This window comes from Mastigoproctus giganteus, chromosome 4, assembly GCF_048544385.1.
Source record: "Mastigoproctus giganteus isolate SK-2022 chromosome 4, ASM4854438v1, whole genome shotgun sequence".
NCBI lineage: Eukaryota > Metazoa > Arthropoda > Arachnida > Uropygi > Thelyphonidae > Mastigoproctus > Mastigoproctus giganteus.
The window spans coordinates 204,192,676-204,212,083 of NC_143578.1; the positions used below are offsets into that span (position 1 = coordinate 204,192,676).

The 19,408-nt window shown below is 36.1% G+C and overlaps 1 protein-coding gene across 3 annotated transcripts in view; it reads left to right on the forward strand.

The window, feature by feature from the left end:
* ida (anaphase promoting complex subunit 5 ida) overlaps positions 1-19,408 on the forward strand; it is a 435,748-nt gene that overhangs the window by 257,209 nt on the left and 159,131 nt on the right. For all 3 annotated transcript variants that reach the window (XM_090371999.1, XM_090372001.1, XM_090372000.1), the window contains exon 13: positions 1,261-1,393. In XM_090371999.1, coding sequence (XP_090228125.1) covers positions 1,261-1,393 — 133 coding nt within the window. The remainder of the gene's footprint in view (positions 1-1,260; positions 1,394-19,408) is intronic.

Here is a 19,408-nt window from a genome sequence, read left to right on the forward strand (position 1 = left end):
TAGTCAATCTACGTATCATAGATAAGGTGTCAGTGGTTCAGTAGGTAGTAAAATTCCGAGGTGATGGGTAAAAGGAAAGATTTATTGGACTTTGATAAAGGATAGAGTGTGGGAGCTCGATGAGCTGGTGCCTTGATTTCCCAAACGGCTGAACTGGTGGGGTGTTCGAGAGCCGCCATAATTAAAGTGTACCAGGACTGGTGTCAAAGAGTCAAACAATGACCCAACGGCAAAACTGCAAAGGTCAGCAAATGGTTGATATTAGAGGTGAGCGTTGGGTCCAACGACTCGTACAGGCAGACAGACGCAGCACTGTTGAAGAGTCGACTACCCAATACAACATGGGCCAACCCGGAACAATATCTGCTATGACTATGCATCACACGCATGGGCTATACCAGCAGACAACCCCTAAAGCATCCTCTCCTAACCAAGGTTCATCGGCATAAAAGACTTGCCTGGTGCAAAGAGCATGCAAGTTGGACGTTATAAGACTGGAAGAAGGTGTGCTGATCGGTTGAGTCACGTTATTTACTCCACACCGTGGATGGTCATATACGGATTTGGCGTCAACAACATGAGACTCTTGATCCATCATACACGGTATCAAAAGTGCAGGCCGGTGGAGGCAGTTGTATGGTGTGGGGTATGTTTCACTGGCAGTAACTTGGACCCCTGGTGCATGTGGAACAATGCATCAGTGGTCTCCACTATTGACAACTGCTTACTGACTGTGTACACCCCACTATGTTATACTTTTTCCCCGAATGGCGAAGGTGTCTTCCAAGGTGATGATGCACCGAGCCATCAGGCACTTGTTGTGCAGGAATGTTTTAAGGAACACAGTTCTGACTTCCAGCATATTGATTGGCCTCTGGACTCCCCCCCCCATATCAATCCCATAGAGCACTTGTGGGACACTATGGAAAGGCATATCAAGCGTCTGCACACACCAATCACCTCCATACCTGCATTGCTGACATCATTACACACAGCTTGGTTGGCCATAGCTCCGAATGCTTTCGACATCTTGTTGAATCAATGCCACATTGGATAGCTGCTGTACTGAGGGAAAAAGTAGGACCTATGAAGTATTAGGTAGGTGGTCATAATTCAGGATCATTCAGTGTAAAATTGAATGTTTAGGATTTTGGTGGGCATAATTCAGGTTTATTATTTGATAGTTCAGTCAGCAATCTGTATCAAAGTTATAACCTTAATCTAGTATTTACCAAACTATCATGATATAACTTTTTTCAGTTCAATGTCAAATTTGATTAGTCAACTGCTCCTTCACCTTAATACTTCTGATCCTATCAGAGGAGGTGTTTTCAATATAGGAGAAGGCGTTTGCATTGTTCTCCATAATTTAGCATGGGCATATGCACTTCAGGTCAGTGTTGTTTTAATTTATATTTGTGAATATCTTATTTTAATCAAAAGGAAAAATTAACATCCAAAATTAAAAACTATGTACTAGTATATCGCTGTATGTACAATCTGCATTATCACTCACAAAAAAAAATCTTCCACAATTACAGATGGAAGTTTGTTCCAGCAATCAACCACTCACTGGCTAAAGGCATATTTCTGCACATCTATTCTGCAGCTCTTTCCCCCTCAAGTGCGTAATCTGAGCATGAGGAATCATCAGCATTGAGCTGATGATTCCTCATGCTCAAACCATTCAAAGCCTTAAACACCTCAGTCAGATCACCTCACAGGTTCCTAGTCTCCAGATTCTGCAATTTGCAGAACTTAAGCCTTTCTTGATAAGAGCACTCCTATGTTACCCTCACCAATCTCATTGCCCTTCTCTGTACTCATGGGTGCCTCCATAGCCAGGTAGGAAGCAGCAGCAGTGCCTAGCACACGCTTCTTGATTAGACCGTGGTTCGAGCCCGTCACCACCAAATATGGAGGATGCGGAAAGGTCAAGGAATGACCACTGCATATTCCCGGAGCAATATGGCCTTAGTTGCTAATGCTCCTAAAAACCAAACAACAATAACAACTCTGTACTCATTCCAGCAGCTCTACGTGCTTCCGAAAATGAGGCCTCCAGACCTGTACGCAGTACTCAAGGTGTGGCCTGACCATCGCCTTATACAAAGGGATAATCACCTCCTTATCGTTGTTAGCAAAATTCTTGTATATCATTAACAAATATTTGTATATCTGGCAGTCTATCTGCACTGCTCTGAAAACTTCATATCTGACTGCACAAGTACTCCTGGGTCTTTTTCATTCTCTATTATCCTGAATGTTGTACTGCACAGTTGTACATTACTGTAGGGTTACTGCTACCCATATGCAGTACTTTCCATTTGTCAATGTTAAAGTTAAATTGCCACCTCTCAGCCCATCTGCCCAACTTTTCTAGATCTGTTGCAGCCGCATACCGTCATTACTATCATTAACACCTCCGCCAACTTTTGTATCATCTGAAAATTTGGACATTAAGTCTGTTATACCTTTATCTTAAGCTGTATTAGACCCACACCAGAGTACCTGGAACTGCACCTGAACCAAACCCATGTTGTTTGTACCCTCAACTGATAAAAAAAAAAAAAAAAAAAAACATATTAAGAAAATTTGTATTAAATTTTCTAAATGCCAGTAATAATAGAATAATTAGCTTTAAATTAAATAAGTAAATTAATAAATTCATAATAATATTTTATTGTATTGTATATAATACATAAAAATAACAAAAAGAATTGAAAATAAAAAAAATAAAACATTCATAATATAATGAATTTTATAAATTTTTAGTAAGTTGCTTGCAGAGACAGGTCATCAGCAGTTTCCAGCTGTATTCTTCCATAGATTAGAAATCCAGATGCAGAAAAACTTTTGTATTCTGTATTGGAACTGTTGGCAGAAATGGCAAGAATTAAATTCCCCCTATTCTTCAACAGAAAGGGGGAATGTACTTTTAAAAACTGAATGAAATTGTTTATCCTAAAATGTTACCTGCTGTATCAACTGGATGGTTGATACAGCAGGTAACATTACGGTAAAATTTATGCAGATCATGTAATCAGCCAAAACTACCAATGTGATTCACAGGGGTAGGGGGTGCTGCATCGACTAGTATCTCCCCCAACCTTGGATTTCAAATTCTTCTTGGATTTCAAATTTCAAATTCTAAATGCACATTTTATGAATTATATAATCTTTTTTTTTTTAATGTGTACCCTATTATTTTTTCTTAATTGTTACTCCATTATTTTATATCTTCATTATAACTCACCTCCTAATATCATTGGACTTAGCACATTATCATCCTAATTTGCCCATGTGCCATAAAAATTCAAATCAAAGATACATTTTGTAAAAATAATTATAAACAGTAATGAATGAAAATGCAGATAATTTTGTATCATAATAAACTACTTAAATTATACAGTAATTTTGATTTACTGTAATGAATGCAATTCTAAGTTAGTGTTGTTTTAATCTGCAATTTATTTTTGAAACTATTCATGATTTTCTTCTTTCAGTTTTGTTTCAAAATATTTAATTTTTAGTGTTGAGTTAATTTCTAATTCTGTAGCATTGAGGGCAAACTCAGTCAGGAGCAATACAACATAATAACAACAGTAACATCATAATTAAAGGGGTGCCTCCATAGTCAGGTGGGAAGGAGCAGCAGTGCGTAGCACACGCTTCTTGATTAGACCGGGGTTCGAGCCCGTCACCACCAAATACGGAGGATGCAGAAAGGTCAGGGAATGACCACTGCATATCCTGGAGCAAATATGGCCTTAGTTGCTAATGCTCCTAAAAAAAAAAAAAAAAACCCAAAATAATCAAAGTGGATTCAGAAATCAAAAAAGGACGTCTATAAGTCTTGTATTTTTGTCATGTCTTGCAGTGCGATATTGAGAGGTGGGAGTCAAAAATAATAATTTTAGAGTTGTACCTTTAGGTGAGTGTGCCCAAGTTATAATAATATTGGTAGTGGAATAGCATTATGTAATTCCATTCACACTAAAAAAAATACAACACACACACACACATTATATTTTAGTAAATAATGTTACTTAGGAAAAACACACACACACACACACACACACACACACTGTTACTTTTTATGTTAGTATATTAATTTTGGTAATATTATATTAAATTACTTACATTCAAAAACTGGAACCACATCCCACCTGCAAAGCACAAAATTTCTGGACCTAACGTACAATCTGATATGATGCAGGACTCTACCCTGCACCATAATTCCGCCTCCTCTGAATTCTTTATTGACACAATTCATTTTTTGCAGATACTCTCCAAGCATCCTCTCCACCTGCCCATCTGATTAGAATAAGATGTGTCGAAATTCATGATGCCATTGAATCAATTTCCACTTCTGTTTGGATCAATTACAGTGTTCATTGCACCATCCAGTGAAGGAGAAACTGTTAATTTGTGGTTGGTAATGTTTGGCTTATGCACACTCTCTCTCTCTCTCTCTCTCTCTCTCTCTCTCTCTCTCTCTCTCTCTCTCTCTCTCTTAAACCGAGGCTGTGGAGCTCCTTATGTAGTGTGTTCGTACAGACCTTAGTCTTTGACTCCTTAAACTTCTGGTTTATGCTTTGCAAGGATGTCTGATGAGATTTCCATACTACCTTTCAAGTGCTTTCTGGTCATGTGGCATGAGCTTTTGTGGTCTTTCTCGTCATGAAGTAACATGCCATTGCTGAATGGTGGTGTTATTTCATGCTTCAATTTCACGATAACATCACTGACAGAATGGCATGGGCCGTTAGCAATTTAGCAAATTCACAAGCCAGCAATGTGACATTTAGTAATATCTCCCCCCCCCCACTTCCACTGAAATCATTTGCCTCAGCACTGCATGCCATGATGGGAACAACTAACTTGTGTGGCTCATATGCTTCCTTATATATTGGTCTGAGCCACTTGTTTATCTGGGAAGTTTCAAACAACAGACTGTGAAAACAGGTATCCAGATACTTTTTGGAAGGCTGTGTATGTTTGAGTTTCTTGTATATTGTTATTTTAAATATATGAGGTGTGGCAATAAAGTTCCCAGACTGGTGCAATAAAAAGAACACATAGTGAAGAAACTCAAAAATGGCTTTATTTTTATTCAAAGTAATCACCATGATAAGTGCATTCAATCATCACTGAGTGAATGTATTTATTATGCTGTTCTAAAACTTTCTGAAAAGAGTCAGCGAAAGTATTCTAAGAGATGATGTTCAGTTTGGCAGTTATCTTTTTCTTTATATCCTTAACATCCTGGAATTTCTTTCCTTTGAGGGTAATTTTCACCTTGGGAAAGAGGAAGAAGTCCATTGGTGCTAGATTGATAGAGTAGGGAGTAGGATTAATCTGTACAATGCCTTGTTTCATCATAAATTAGCATTATAGAGGCATACGATGCAAGATAGCAAGCTTATGCAGCATCAGCAAAAAAAAAATCTCCCATTTCACCCCTCCATTCTTTCCAAATGCCTGTCCAACTCAGCCTTAAATTTATTTAGGGTATTAACTTCCACAATAAAAGATGGTAATCTGTTCCACCAATCACCACCTGCTGGCTAAAGGCAAACTTCCACATATCCATTCTACAACTGCCTTTCCTCAATTTGAATCTATGCCCCCTCAGATTCTTAATCTGAGCAAGAGGAAGAATCCCATCAGCATTCAGCTTGCTCAACCCATTCAAGGCCTTATACGCCTCAATCAGATCACCTCGCAGGTACTTACTCTCCAGGTGCTGCAATTTGCAGAACTTAAGCCTTTCTTGGAAAGAGCACCCCTTTGTTCCCCTCACCATCTTGTTGCCCTTCTTTGTACTCGTTCTAGAAACTCTTCCTAAAATAGATTAAGGCATAGATTCAAAATGAGGTCTCCAGACCTGTACAGGTAGTTCTCGACTTTATGAGTTAATTCGTTCCTAGCGAGCACTCGTGAAGCGAAAACTCGTAAAGCAGGAATTTATTTCCCATAGAAATAATGTTAAAAATAGGGGTTATGTTCTCAACAACGAAATTAGCTAGCTAATTAGTTTATGTTTAAACAATGATTGATTTATGCAAATAAATGAAAATGTAGCCTGTAAAATCAAGCAAATTATAATAAGGAAATTATTTATGACTTACAAATGTTAAAGAATGTTTATTCTTCTTCATCATCATCATCGACTAAATGCACACTTGTTGATCACTCATTATTGGCTCAGCACTCGTTGGTTTGTTGCACAAGGAGTCGTCTTCTTCAGAAATGCTTCAAGGGGCATTTGTTTCCTAGATAATCTATTTTATTTATAAATTTCAACAGCATGCATAAGCTTTTTTTAACGGAACGCACAAATTGCAACTAACATGATTTGCACGCGGTAACAAGTTTACGAAGCAAAAAAAAAAAAATAGGAACGAACAGAAGATTCTGAAAATTTATTTGTTTTTTATTAAAATAAGAATTAGTAAAAAATTCAGAGCTACAGGGCTCAATAACTTCCACGATTTTTTAATAAATTATATTTTTTATATGATTGAAGGTTTCAGTGAAGGGGAATGATTGAATTTTTTACAAATTTTTTTTACTGAATTTTTTACTATTGAATCTGAATTTTTTACTAATTCTTATTTTAATAAAAAACAAATAAATTTTCAGAATCTTCTGTTCGTTCCTATTTTTTTTTTTTTTTTTTTTACCATAATAACCTAAAAACTCCCACAATTCCAGCTATCGGTATTTTTGCAAATGCAAGAACCGAATTTAACTGATTGCACTAATAGAAAAGTCCAATAAACCAGAAAGTACAAATTGTTTATATTGTTTTATGGTCGTGACTTCCAGAAATGTGTTTTAGAAAAATATCACAAAGGCGTTCAAAATTAATTCTTATAATGGAACATACGATAATGATGAAATTGCAGTGCGTTTAATGATTTGAATTGGTAACTAATACAATTTACGCTATAAAAACAACCTTTTAGGAAGTTATATAGCGAAAATTTGAACCTCCGAGGTCGTGGAATGAATTACCAAAAAATAATGTGTTATTGGATTCACACAGTTTTTTCGCGATACGATGGAATGGAATGGATTAATATTGTAAAGCACAGTACACTGTATTGTATAACTATGCGCATGTTTGAAATGCAGTATTTATGAACGTTTAACATTCATTTTTTGATAATTATAATTTTTTTAATACTTGATACATTGAAAAAAAAAAAACTTGTAAACCCAGGAACTCGTAAAGCGAGAACTGCCTGTATACAGTACTCCAGGTACTATGTACAGGCTTTGTATAAGGCAATGGTCAGGTACTGTGTACAGTACCTGACCATTGCCTTATACAAAGGGATAATCACCTCCTTTTCCCTGATAGGAAAATTCCTGTATATCATTGACAAAACCTATGACCTGCTCTTGCACCCTGTCTGTATTGCTCAGAAAACTTGATATCTGACTGCACAATTACTCCCAGGTCTTTTTCATTTTCTACCACCCTAAGTGTAGTACCATACGGTTGGTACGTTCCTCTGGGGTTACTTCTACCCATATGCAGTACTTTGCATTTGTTGATGTTAAACTTCACTTGCTATGTCTTGGCACATCTGCCCAAATTTTCTAGATCCTGTTGCAGTAGCACACTATCATTACTGTCATTAACAACCCTGCCAACCTTTGTATTATCTGAAAACTTCGACACTAAGCTTGATATACCTTCATCTATATCATTGATAAATATACAAAACAACAGTGGACTCAACACCGAACCCTGTGGGACTCCACTAATAACATTAGTCCACGAAAAGCAGCACCCATTGATTACCACCCTCTGTCTTCTCCCACTCAACCATCCTTTTATCCATTATAGCAACTTAGCCTTAATACCATTTTGCTCCAATTGTACAGTAGTCTTCCATGTGCAACAGTGTCAAAAGCCTTCCTGAAATCCAAGTATATGATATCAAAGTTATTCCCTGCATCCACTTCTTTTGTAATCACATCATAATAACCAATCAGATTTGTCAGACAAGACTTTCCCTTAACAAACCCATGCTGTGTGCAAATTATTACTGCAGTCTTGTCTAAATGATCCTGCAATGCATCTTTAACCAGTGACTCCATTATTTTACCCAAAACAGAAGTTAAACTAACTGGTCTGTAATTGCTTGTGTCACCCTTCGATCTCCCTTTGCAAATTGGGGATATATTTGCATATCTCCAGTCCGTGGGGATCTCCCCTGAGTCCAAGGATGCTCTCATAATTATGGCTAAAGGTTTGCAAAGCTTCCTTTGCCGCCTCCTTTAATGTAACTGGATAGATCCCATCCACGCCTTTTTTATGTTTAACTTCAACAATTTCTCCTCCACTTTGCTCTCAGTTATTACAAAATCATTAAGTGCCCTGCTACAATTTAATAACCTTCTGGCATTTTCCTAATGATATATAGAGTAGGAGACCTCCGGAATTACTTAACAAGTACAGGTCACTGTTGAAAAAAAGCCATTAATTAAGGTTGAATTTGAAATTGTGTGCAATTCTGCCCAGACATGATTGGAGGGTGTATAGGATGAGAGCATTGTTGATCAATTTGGCCCTGGAGAGATTGTGCAAAACTTATGGGGTCGAATTTTTCTCAGCCTGGTCCGTGCTTGTTAACTGGAGAAACTACTTCTACAAGAATGGGATACACTTAAATAGAAAGGGTGCGAGAATATTTGCTCATGCTATTACTGATCACAGTGTGCTGAAGTGGGATTTACTCAAAGAAGTAACTACCATCAGGGGTAAAGGGAAGGGATTTTCCTTTCGTAAAGGTGACTACGGAGGTCTGAGACAGTATTTAAATTCTATACGGTGGGACCAACTGATGCTGTTACCAACAGCAAACTCAAAATGGGAAGCATTCAAAGAATTAATCTTGGAAGATACTAGCCTTTTCAAACCAACTAAGAAGTATTCTTCAAGATTATGCCTAAATGGATGTCAGATGAACTAATGAGACTTGTGGCAGAGAAGAAAAATGCATGGGATACTTATATAAATTAACAGGTGATACAAAAGCCTATGATAGACATAAGCTGGTCTGTAACCAAGTCACAAAGGCAGATTATGAGGCAAAGGATGCAAAGAGTTCTTTACTTGTATAAACCCTTGAAGTTCTTTCTTTCTTGCATCGAATGCCTCTACTAATGCTAATATTAACTCCTCATGTGTGAATATAGATGCAAAATACTCATTCAGTTTGTTTCTATCTGAGCAGGATCATCAACAGTCGAACCATTGATATCAAGTGGACCAACCTGATTCATCCCCTTCCTTTTAGAGTTTATATAAGTAAAGAAATCTTTGCTGTTTTTCTTATCATCCCTTGCCAGAGATTTCTCGTAATCTGCCTTCACTTGCCTAATCTCCTCTGTGACTTAATTACAGACTAGCATATATCTGCCATAGGCTTCTGTGTCTCCTAATAATTTATATGCATCCCATGCATTTTTCTTCTCTGCCATGAGTCTCATTAGTTCATTTGAAAATCATTTAGGCCTAAACCTTGAACAATATTTCTTAATAGGTATGAAACATGATAGGTGTGTGTTATAGGACTAATGAATCTGATGAGTATAATGAGCAGTTGTGTAGAGAAATAGAGTGCACCAGTAAATCAGAATGTCTTATAATGCGGGATTTTAACTTTCCAGATATCAATTGGAACTTGTTGGTCGGTTGGTCACTTGCACACTAGCAAGACTTTTGTGGATTTATTGGATGACTGTTTTCTAAAGCAACATGTTCAAGAGGCAACTAGGGAGAGTAATACTCTTGATCTGATTATCAGGAGTGATTATTCATGCATTAAGAATTTGCAGATGAAGGAACCATTGAGTGACAATGATCACAATGTACTGATATGGGAATTACTTAAAGATGTAACTATCATCAAGGCTAAAGGGAAGGGCCTTTTCTTTCATAAAGGTGACTGTAGGGGTCTCAGACAGTTTTTAAATTCTGTACAGTGGGATCAACTGATGATGTTACCGTTGAATTCTAAATGGGAAGCCTTCAGGGAAGCCTTCAATTTTGCTACTAGGCTTTTCATTCCAACTAAGAAATACTGTTCAAGGTTTAGGCTTAAATGATAATGCAGATGAATTAGTGAGGATCGTGGCAGAGAAGAAAAATGTATGGGATGCATATAAAGTATCAGGTGACACAGAAGCCTATGGCAGATATAAGCTAATTTGTAATCAAGTCACAAAGGAGGTTAGACAAGTGAAGGCAGATTACAAGATATGTTTGGCAAAGAATGCAAAGAAAAACAGCAGAGTTCTTTAGTTATGTAAACTCTAGAAGGAAAAGGATGATTCAGATTGGACCACTTAACATAGATGGGTTGACAATTGATGATCATGCTCACTTAGCTGATAAACTGAATGAGTATTTTCCATCTACATTCACACATGAGGAATTATTCAATGAGGAGAATGCCAGAAGTTTATCAAACTCTGGCAGGGAGCTAAGTGATTTTGTAATAACTGAGAGCAAAGTGGAGAATAAATTGTTGAAGTTAAACATAAAAAAGGAAACATGGGTGGACGGGAGCTATCCAGTTACATTAGTGGAGGCAGCAAAGGAAGTAAGCAAATCCGAAGCCATAATTATGAGAGCTTCCTTGGACATAGGGGAGGTCCCCATGGACTGGAGGTGTGCAAATGTATCACCAATTCACAAAGGGGGTTCAAAAGGTGACACAAGTAACTATAGACCTGTCAGTTTGTGTTCCAGGGAAAATAATGGAATCACTGGTTAAAAAAGCATTGCAAAATCATCTAGACAAAACTGCAGTAATAGTTAATCCACAGCATGGGTTTGTTAAAGGGAAGTCTTGTCTGACTAATTTGATTGGATACTATGATGTGGTCACAAAGGAACGGAATGCCAAAAATAATTTTGATATCATATGCTTGGATTTCAGGAAAGCTTTTGATACTGTTGCACATGGAAGACTGCTGTACAAATTAGAGAGGTATGCCATTAAGGGTAAGTTGCTGCAATGGATAAACGGATGTTGATATATGGAGGTTTTATGGCGCATAAGCTACTTTGGCTGTAATGCAATAAACTCATGGTTGAGTTGGAGACGACAAAGAGTGGTAATCAATGGACACTGCTCTTTGTGGACGAATGTTATTAGCCGAGTGCCAAAAACGAATGTTATTTGGAATGCCAAAAATAATTTTGATATCATATGCTTGGATTTCAGGAAAGCTTTTGATACTGTTGCACATGGAAGACTGCTGTACAAATTAGAGAGATATGCCATTAAGGGTAAGTTGCTACAATGGATAAACGGATGTTGATACATGGAGGTTTTATGGCGCATAAGCTACTTTGGCTATAATGCAATAAACTCATGGTTGAGTTGGAGACGACAAAGAGTGGTAATCAATGGACACTGCTCTTTGTGGACGAATGTTATTAGCCGAGTTGCCCATGTTTAGGTGTTGTGCCCATTGTTCTTTTGTATCTTTATCAATGATAATGATGAAGGTATATCAAGTTTAATGTCGAAGTTTGCAAAAATATACAAAGGTTGGCAGGGTTGTTAGCAACAGTAAAAACAGTATGCTACTCCAACTGGATCTAGATAAGTTGTGCAAATGGGTAGCAGTAACCCAAGAGAAACGTATCAACTCTGCGATACTTCACTTAGGGAAGTGGAAAGTGAAAAAGACCTCGGGAGTAATTGTGCAGTTAAATATGAAGTTTGCTGAGCAGTGCAAAAGGGCTGCCAGGGCAGGTCATGGAGTGTTATCAATGATATATAGGAATTTTGCTAGCAGGGACAAGGAGGTGTTTATCCCGTTGTATAAGGCAATGGTCAGGCCACACCTAAAGTACTGTGTACAGGTCTGGAGGTCTCATTTTAGGAAGGATGTAGAGTTGCTAGAACAAGTACAAAGAAGGCAACAAGATTGGTGAGAGGAACAAAGTGGTGCTCTTACCAAGAAAGGCTTAAGTTTTTCAAATTGCAGCACCTGGAGAGTATGCACCTGCGAGGTGATCCGATTGAGTTGTTTAAGGCCTTGAATGTGTTGATCAAGCAGAATGCTGATGGGATTCTTCGTCTTACTGAGATTAAGAACCTGAGGGGCCATAGATTCTAATCGAGGAAAGACAGTTGTAGAATAGATGTGTGGAAATTTGCCTTTAGTAAGCGGGTAGTTGATTGGTGGTACAGACTTCCATCTTTTGTTGTGGAAGTTGATAGCCTAAATAAATTTAAGGCTGAGCTGGACATGCATTTGGAATGAATGGAGGGGTGAAATGGGAGTTTTTTTTTCCCGGCTGATACTGCATAAGCTTGTTATTGCATCGTATGCCTCTACTAATGCTAATGACCACAACAGCACCAGTCTGTGAACTTAAATTTCATTGCCGCATCTCATACATTAAAACTTTTTACAAGTTGAATTATGGTTTGTAACCTTTATATTTCTTTTCTAACCCTATATGAAGTCAGCCATCCTTCATACTGCCTGGCTTCATATTCAAAGCAGAACCAAACCATTTATGAAGAAAAACATGTTTAAATAAGATTGTGAAAATAAGAAACTAAATTGCTTTTCTCACTCATATTTAAATATTTAACCCTTTCTCCTTTTTTTTTTGTTTATGATTAGTATTACTTTGTAGATGTTCTGATCTGTTATAATTTCTCATTGATAAGGGCCACCATTACTAAAATCATTTAATTGATTTTTTTAACATTTGAAATGCAGTGATTCCACAGTCATTGGTGACTTTGGTACCTTTAAACAAGATGGGACTCAATGGTTGGTCTATTTTAATATGTTTCATTTCACAGTAGTTCACATTGTTATAGCTTTTTTCATATCCATTTATATTAATATTTCACACAGTTTGGCCTTGGTTTCCATAAATGGCAACCAAGTTGTATGTTACTAAATATATTAATTTAGAATAAATTGGCATTTATTCTAAATTATTTTTGAGGGTGTATTCTCTTGTAGCACCCTATTCTCTATTTGGTTTACCTCCCACCCCTTGGAACTCTTCTTTTTTTGCTATAATTACTGGTTTTATTTGTATTTGCTTCTTATCCTGGCTTACCATTCTGCTAATTTATATATTCTGTTTGTATTATATTCTATAAATATGCAATGGGTATCATGTTTTGCAGTCACTGATTTATATCTTACTATCTTTTTTTTTATATATACTATTTATTCAATTAAAATTTATTTTTCATTTATATATACAGGTAGTTCTCGACTTTACAAGTTAATTCATTCCTAGCGCGCGCTCATAAAGTGAAAACTCGTAAAGCGGGAATTTATTTCACATAGACATAAGGTTAAAATTAGGGGTTACATTCTCAACAATGAAATTAGTTTGCTAATTAGTTTATGTTTAAACAATGATTGATTTTTCCAAAGAAATGAAAATGTTGTAAAATCAAGCAAATTATAATAATAGAGAAATTATTTTCGACTTAACAGATGTTAAAGAATGTTTATTCTTCATCATCATTGACTAAATGCACACTCGTTGATCACTCATTATTGGCTCGGTACTCGGTTTGCTGCACAAGGAGTCATCTTCTTCAGAAATGCTTCAAGAGGCATTTGTTTCCAAGATAATCTTCTCTTTTAATTATAAATTTCACAATTGCATGCATAAGCATTTTTTAACGGCACACACAAATTGCAACTAACACGATTGATATGGAGTAACAAGTTTACAAAGCTTAAAATAAAGGGAATGAAGAGATGATTCCGAAAATTTATTTGTTTTTTTATATGATTGAATATTTCATTAAAAGGGAAACATTTCACCATAATTACGTAAAATCCAAACACAATTCCAGCTATCGGCATTTTCGCAAATGCAAGAAGATCGAGTTTGCTACCCGTTTGTATTTGCTTGCAGTAACAGAAAAGCCCAATAAACCGGAAAGTGCAAAATTTTTTTTATAGTTTTATGGTTGTGACCTCCAGAAATGTGCTTTAGAAAAATATCACAAAGGCGTTTAAAATTGATTCTTATAACGGAACATATGATAACAATGAAAGTGTAGTGCATTTTAATAATTTGAATTGGTAACTAATACAATTTACAAACGACGCTCACAACCTTTTATATGGCCTTAAGGCCATTCTCGTGAACTTAAAAATGACATTTTAGAGAGATAAATAGCTTAATTATACAGCGAAAATTTCAACTTCTGAGATCTTGTAACGAATTACCAAAAAACAATGTGCTATTGGGTTCACATTATGATATTTTATGAAACGATGGTGTCTCTGGAACTGATTAATATCGTAAAGCGGGGGTACACTGTATTGTATAGCTACGCACATGGTTTGGAATGTGGTATTTACGAATGTTTAACATTCATTTTTTGCAATTAATATTCATATTTTCGATTTTGTTGATACTTGATACTTAGGGAAAAAAACTCTTGTAAGGCCTTCTTGTTGTCAGTTGTCTTCCCACTGTTCACAGAAACTGCAATTTCTTCCTCGTTCAGTTAATGTGCATCTGGGTTTTCCATATCACATCAATCCAAGCTGCTGGTCATTCTCTCCAAGACTGCCACTAAGTATGTTATAAGCAGCTTTTGCTTCTTGCTCTGAAAATGTTGCTAATTCAAGGTTATTATTAGTGATCTCAGCTTTTCCAATAAATTTTTTCAGCAGTTTTCAATTGTTTTTGAGCTTACTTTCTCCCAATAATCAATATTTTCATTGTTAATGTTTTCAGAAATTCTAGAACTTGAATTTCTGATTTCATAACATGATAGTAAGCTTTGAAGGCTCGAATAATGCCCTGACACGTGGGCTGAATTAGTACAGTTGTGTTCCTAGACAGAAATGCCACTCTGATCTTGCCATCTTTCGATTTCAGGACATCAGCTGAAGGATGAGCTGGCAGTGATCCAACAGTAATATTGCCTTTTTTTTTTCAATTTTTTTTGAAAAGCAAGTACCATCTCACCAATGGTATGAACTCACTTTCAAACCATGAATCAAAAATATCACTTCAACATCTAAGTGTTTGAGCTATTTTTATAAATCACAGCTAGAGATTTCATGTTGACATACTTAAAACAGTGGGGACTTTTACTTTTACTGAGGCGCAATTACTTTAGCTTGTGATTTCCAGTCTTGTTTGTGTACAGTAACATAGTAATTGTCTCTCTTTGTTAATTTTCATGCCTGCTTTATTGGGAGCCATTTTAATATCCAGTGATTTGTTGGTGAAGTTTATAGTACCGTGCTGTTTCATCACAGTTGCACAACTGTTCATCTGTGAATTCACCACCAAATGAAATTTAAGCTTATGAAATTTAACTGCCTGTGTTTTCAAAATGATTCCATTTATTGGTACTCCTTCACTACAATCTGTGGAAACCACTTGTATAAGTATTGGTCCACGTCACTGTTTTCACAGTCTAGTTTTCTTTGGAGTTCTACTTCCTCTTTTATGGAGTCTATGAATGGATACAATGTTTCTTCTTCTGGAATTCCATGCTCCTGAAATACACTGCATTTTGTTTCACCACTTTAGCTTTTCTTCAACTGTATAATTTTTTCTTTTGGTGGCTATTACTTCAGTCATATCAATTTATTAATTTTGCTCTATATTTATGATGCCCTAGGATTTACCAAATTCTAGGGCATCATAAATCAAAACAAAAAACAAATAAAAATCAAAACAAAACTGTCTGGCCTGTCATAGTACCAAAGTGAAGTCACATGATTTTTCCTTAAATCACTTGTCAGTTCATACAACCGGTTGAAACTGTGTACTCGGTTCCTACCTGCCCAGGCACTGCTCTGTCTTGGAGTTAACCTACAGAAAATGGTTATCGACTACAAATACCATCACATGCTCCTCGAGTGGATTGAATCTGTTGAACTGAGATAAATTCCTCCAAACTGGGTTACGACGTTCACTTAATGACAAACATTCAGTTCCTCTTTATATTGTCCTATTATTATAATTTCATTTTTACATGTTTAATTTTGTGTAACTCATAATTTCCCATGCAACTGTAATTTTTACCAATTTAATCATATATATAATGTAAAACTCCTGGCCATGTCGCCGTGATGAGAATTATTGTTCTTAGTACTGTACTGTACTTAGCAGCAATAAAGAAGTTTATTATTATTTTTGTCTGGTTTAGTCCTTAGCAGTTTTTGCTCTCCTAAGTGTAACTTCTGGTTGAAGAAAGGGTGTCATGTGCTGTTGTTTACAAAAATTTATTTTATAACTAATATATGTAAATAAATGTAATGCACTTGACAAACATTAGCCGTATTCCCGTCCAGAGTTTGTATTAGTTCCACTTTTATTGCATCTCTAGCTGACGGAAGAATGTACTACAGTAATTAGTCTCTGATGAGTCATGTTGACAAACATATAACTGTTCATGTGTGTGAACAGTTGTACATTTGTCAATGAAAAATACAAAAATGCAACAATTACTCTGCAACTGAATACTGAATGTATCAAAGTAAATATACATCCAATTTTTAGCTAAAATCCCCCTCTTGCAAATATGGTAGTAGGATGTACAGTAAATATGAGTATATACGGTACTCACATTTTCTAGTTACCACTATGAAATTGCTAGTTCTCTGAACACACTCTACTTGTACTAGGCGCTACTTTTTTTTCATAATTTATTTTGGGAGACATGATCATACTTGCAGCATATCTGAAACCGCAGTATGAAGAGGCATGTTATGTAGAGGTTGCACTGTACTTCTTATTTTCAGAAATGTTCCATTCTAATTATTCATTTATCTTTCTCAATTAGTTCTAACCAAGGACATTAGGGGATATATTTTCCCCTAATGTCCTTGTTTAGAACTAATGTGATGATTCATTTCCCTTACTTAATGTGATGATTCATTTGCATTTCTGATTTTTAAACATCTGCATATCGAAGGTATAGACTCCCCTCCAACCACATAACATGCACAGTATCATATAATAGATAATATATCATATACAAAATAAAATATCAAGAATTCAAAATTATTCCATGTGAATGGCTTATTGATTTTTCCAGTTTTAAACAATAGCATATAAAGTATACATAATCCCTCACATTATTTTCTTTATTTGTGAAAGTCAATGTTTATAATAAAAATGTAGCTTTGCCTGTACTATAATAAATTCATGTTACAAAAACCTTTTTTTAGAAAAGGGTTTTTTTTTGTTTTTTTTTTGAAAAGAATTTTCACAAACAAATCAGGGTTTTGAACATAAGGACAGAAGCCACTGACAGGATTATTTTCATTGAGGCCATTCATTGGGAATCAGTGGTTGCACTTTTAACGAACGGAAGTTATTTTGCTAAAAAATGTGCCAATTGGAGTGTGTGAGTGAGAGAAGACTGAGGTTGGTAATCAGTGGACATTGCTCTTAGTGGACTAATGTTATTAGTGGACTACAACACTGAACACAGGGTTCAGTGTTGGGCCCACTGTTGTTTTGTATATTTATCAATAATATTGATGAAAGTCTATCAGGCCTAGTGTTGAAGTTTGCAGATGATACAAAGGTTTGCAGGGTTGTTAATGACAGTAATGGCAGTGTGCTACTGCAACAGCATCTAGAAAATTTGGGCAGATGAGCTGAGAAGTGGCAACTGAAGTTTAATTGACAAATGCAAAGTACTGCATATGGGTAGAAGTAATCCCAGAGAAATGTACCAACTGTGTGGTACTACACTTAAGGTGGTAGAAAACAAAAAAGACCTGGGAGTAATTGTGCAGTCAGATATGAAGGTTTCTGAGCAATGCCGACAGGCTACCACGGAGTTTTGTCAATGATATACAGGAATTTTGCTAGCAGCGAAAAGGAGGTGATTGTCCCTCTGTATAAGGCAATGGCCACGCCTTGAGTACTGGTACAGGTCTTGAGTCCTCATTTTAGGAAGGATGTAGATTTGCTTGAGCGTGTTACAGAGAAGGTGCACAAGATTGGTGAGGGAAATGAAGGGATTCTCTTACCAAGAGAGGCTTAAGTTCTGCAAATTGCAGCAGCTGGAGACTAGGCACCTGCAAGGTGATCTGATTGAGGTGTATAAGATTCCTTGATTCCTTGATTGGATTGCGTACAAGATTCCTTGATTGGATTGCGCACGCCGAATTCTCATAAGATTCTTCCACTTGCTCAGATTATGAACCTAAGGGGGCATAAATTCAAATTGAGGAAAGACTGTTGTAGAATAGATGTGCAGAAATTTGCCTTTAGCCAGTGGGTGGTTAATTACTGGAACAAACTTCCATCTATCATTGTGGAAGTTGATAGATTAAATAAATTCAAGGAGGAACTGGACTTTAGAGGGAATGGTTGTATGATTTCTTTTTTATTTGGCTGATACTACATAAGCTCATACACTTGCTTTCTTGCATCACATGCCTCTATTACTATTATTATTGTGTAATTTTTCAACATTTCCATTCTTTTTTGTGAATCCTCGCTGTTGACTTGCTAGTCATTATGCAAAAAAAAGTATTGGTAAATCCCAGTGTTACGTTCTGTGCTATTGAACTTGTGCTTGTTTGAGACCATAAAAAATTGTGATTTTGAAGCATGCAGTTTGTGACTTTTAAGGTTTTTGTAAGGTTATTTTGGTTTTTATTTTTGTTTATAAATTTTTCAGGTATGTATAATTAAACTTTGTTCTTAAGAACCGTATTGGCATAATTTCTTTGTTGTGAATTAAATTCCCCCCCCCCCTAAATTATGCCTAAGGAAATTAAAAAAACACGTCTCAAAAGAAACTTTATTTGTCTAAAATCAATGATACAAATTTTGGATTGTCTTAAAAAGGGGGGGAAGCTATCATACATTGCAAAAAGTTTAAATTTAAATGAAGCAATCAATTCAGAGGATGGTAGCACAGATGAAAATTCTGAACTTCGAAATTTTACACTAAAAAGTATATGGGAAGGCAAAAACTTAACCTAGCAATTAGAATCTTAATTTCTGAATGCAGATCCTTGAACTGAAATGAGCACAAAGTTCAAAAATGCTTAGCTCCATACCATGAAATTTACAAAGATCTATCAAGCAAAAGCAAACAAACCCAGTTACTAATTTTTTTAAAGGGAGAAGAAGGTACATGAAATCTAGATGCTGCAGCTGAGAAAAGATTCTCGTTTATTGTGCTTAGCAGCAATGAAAAGGAAGAAAATTAAATGAACATCACAGTTTGTAAGACGTTTCTTGAGTTATTACTATTTTTAATAAAAATTAAATTTCCAATAGTTACAAAAAAAAAAAAATGGTGTGTTTTCGTTAGCTTTTGGAATGTAATCCCAATTTTTGTACTAGTTCTTAGTCCCGTATAACATGGTTTCGCACTAC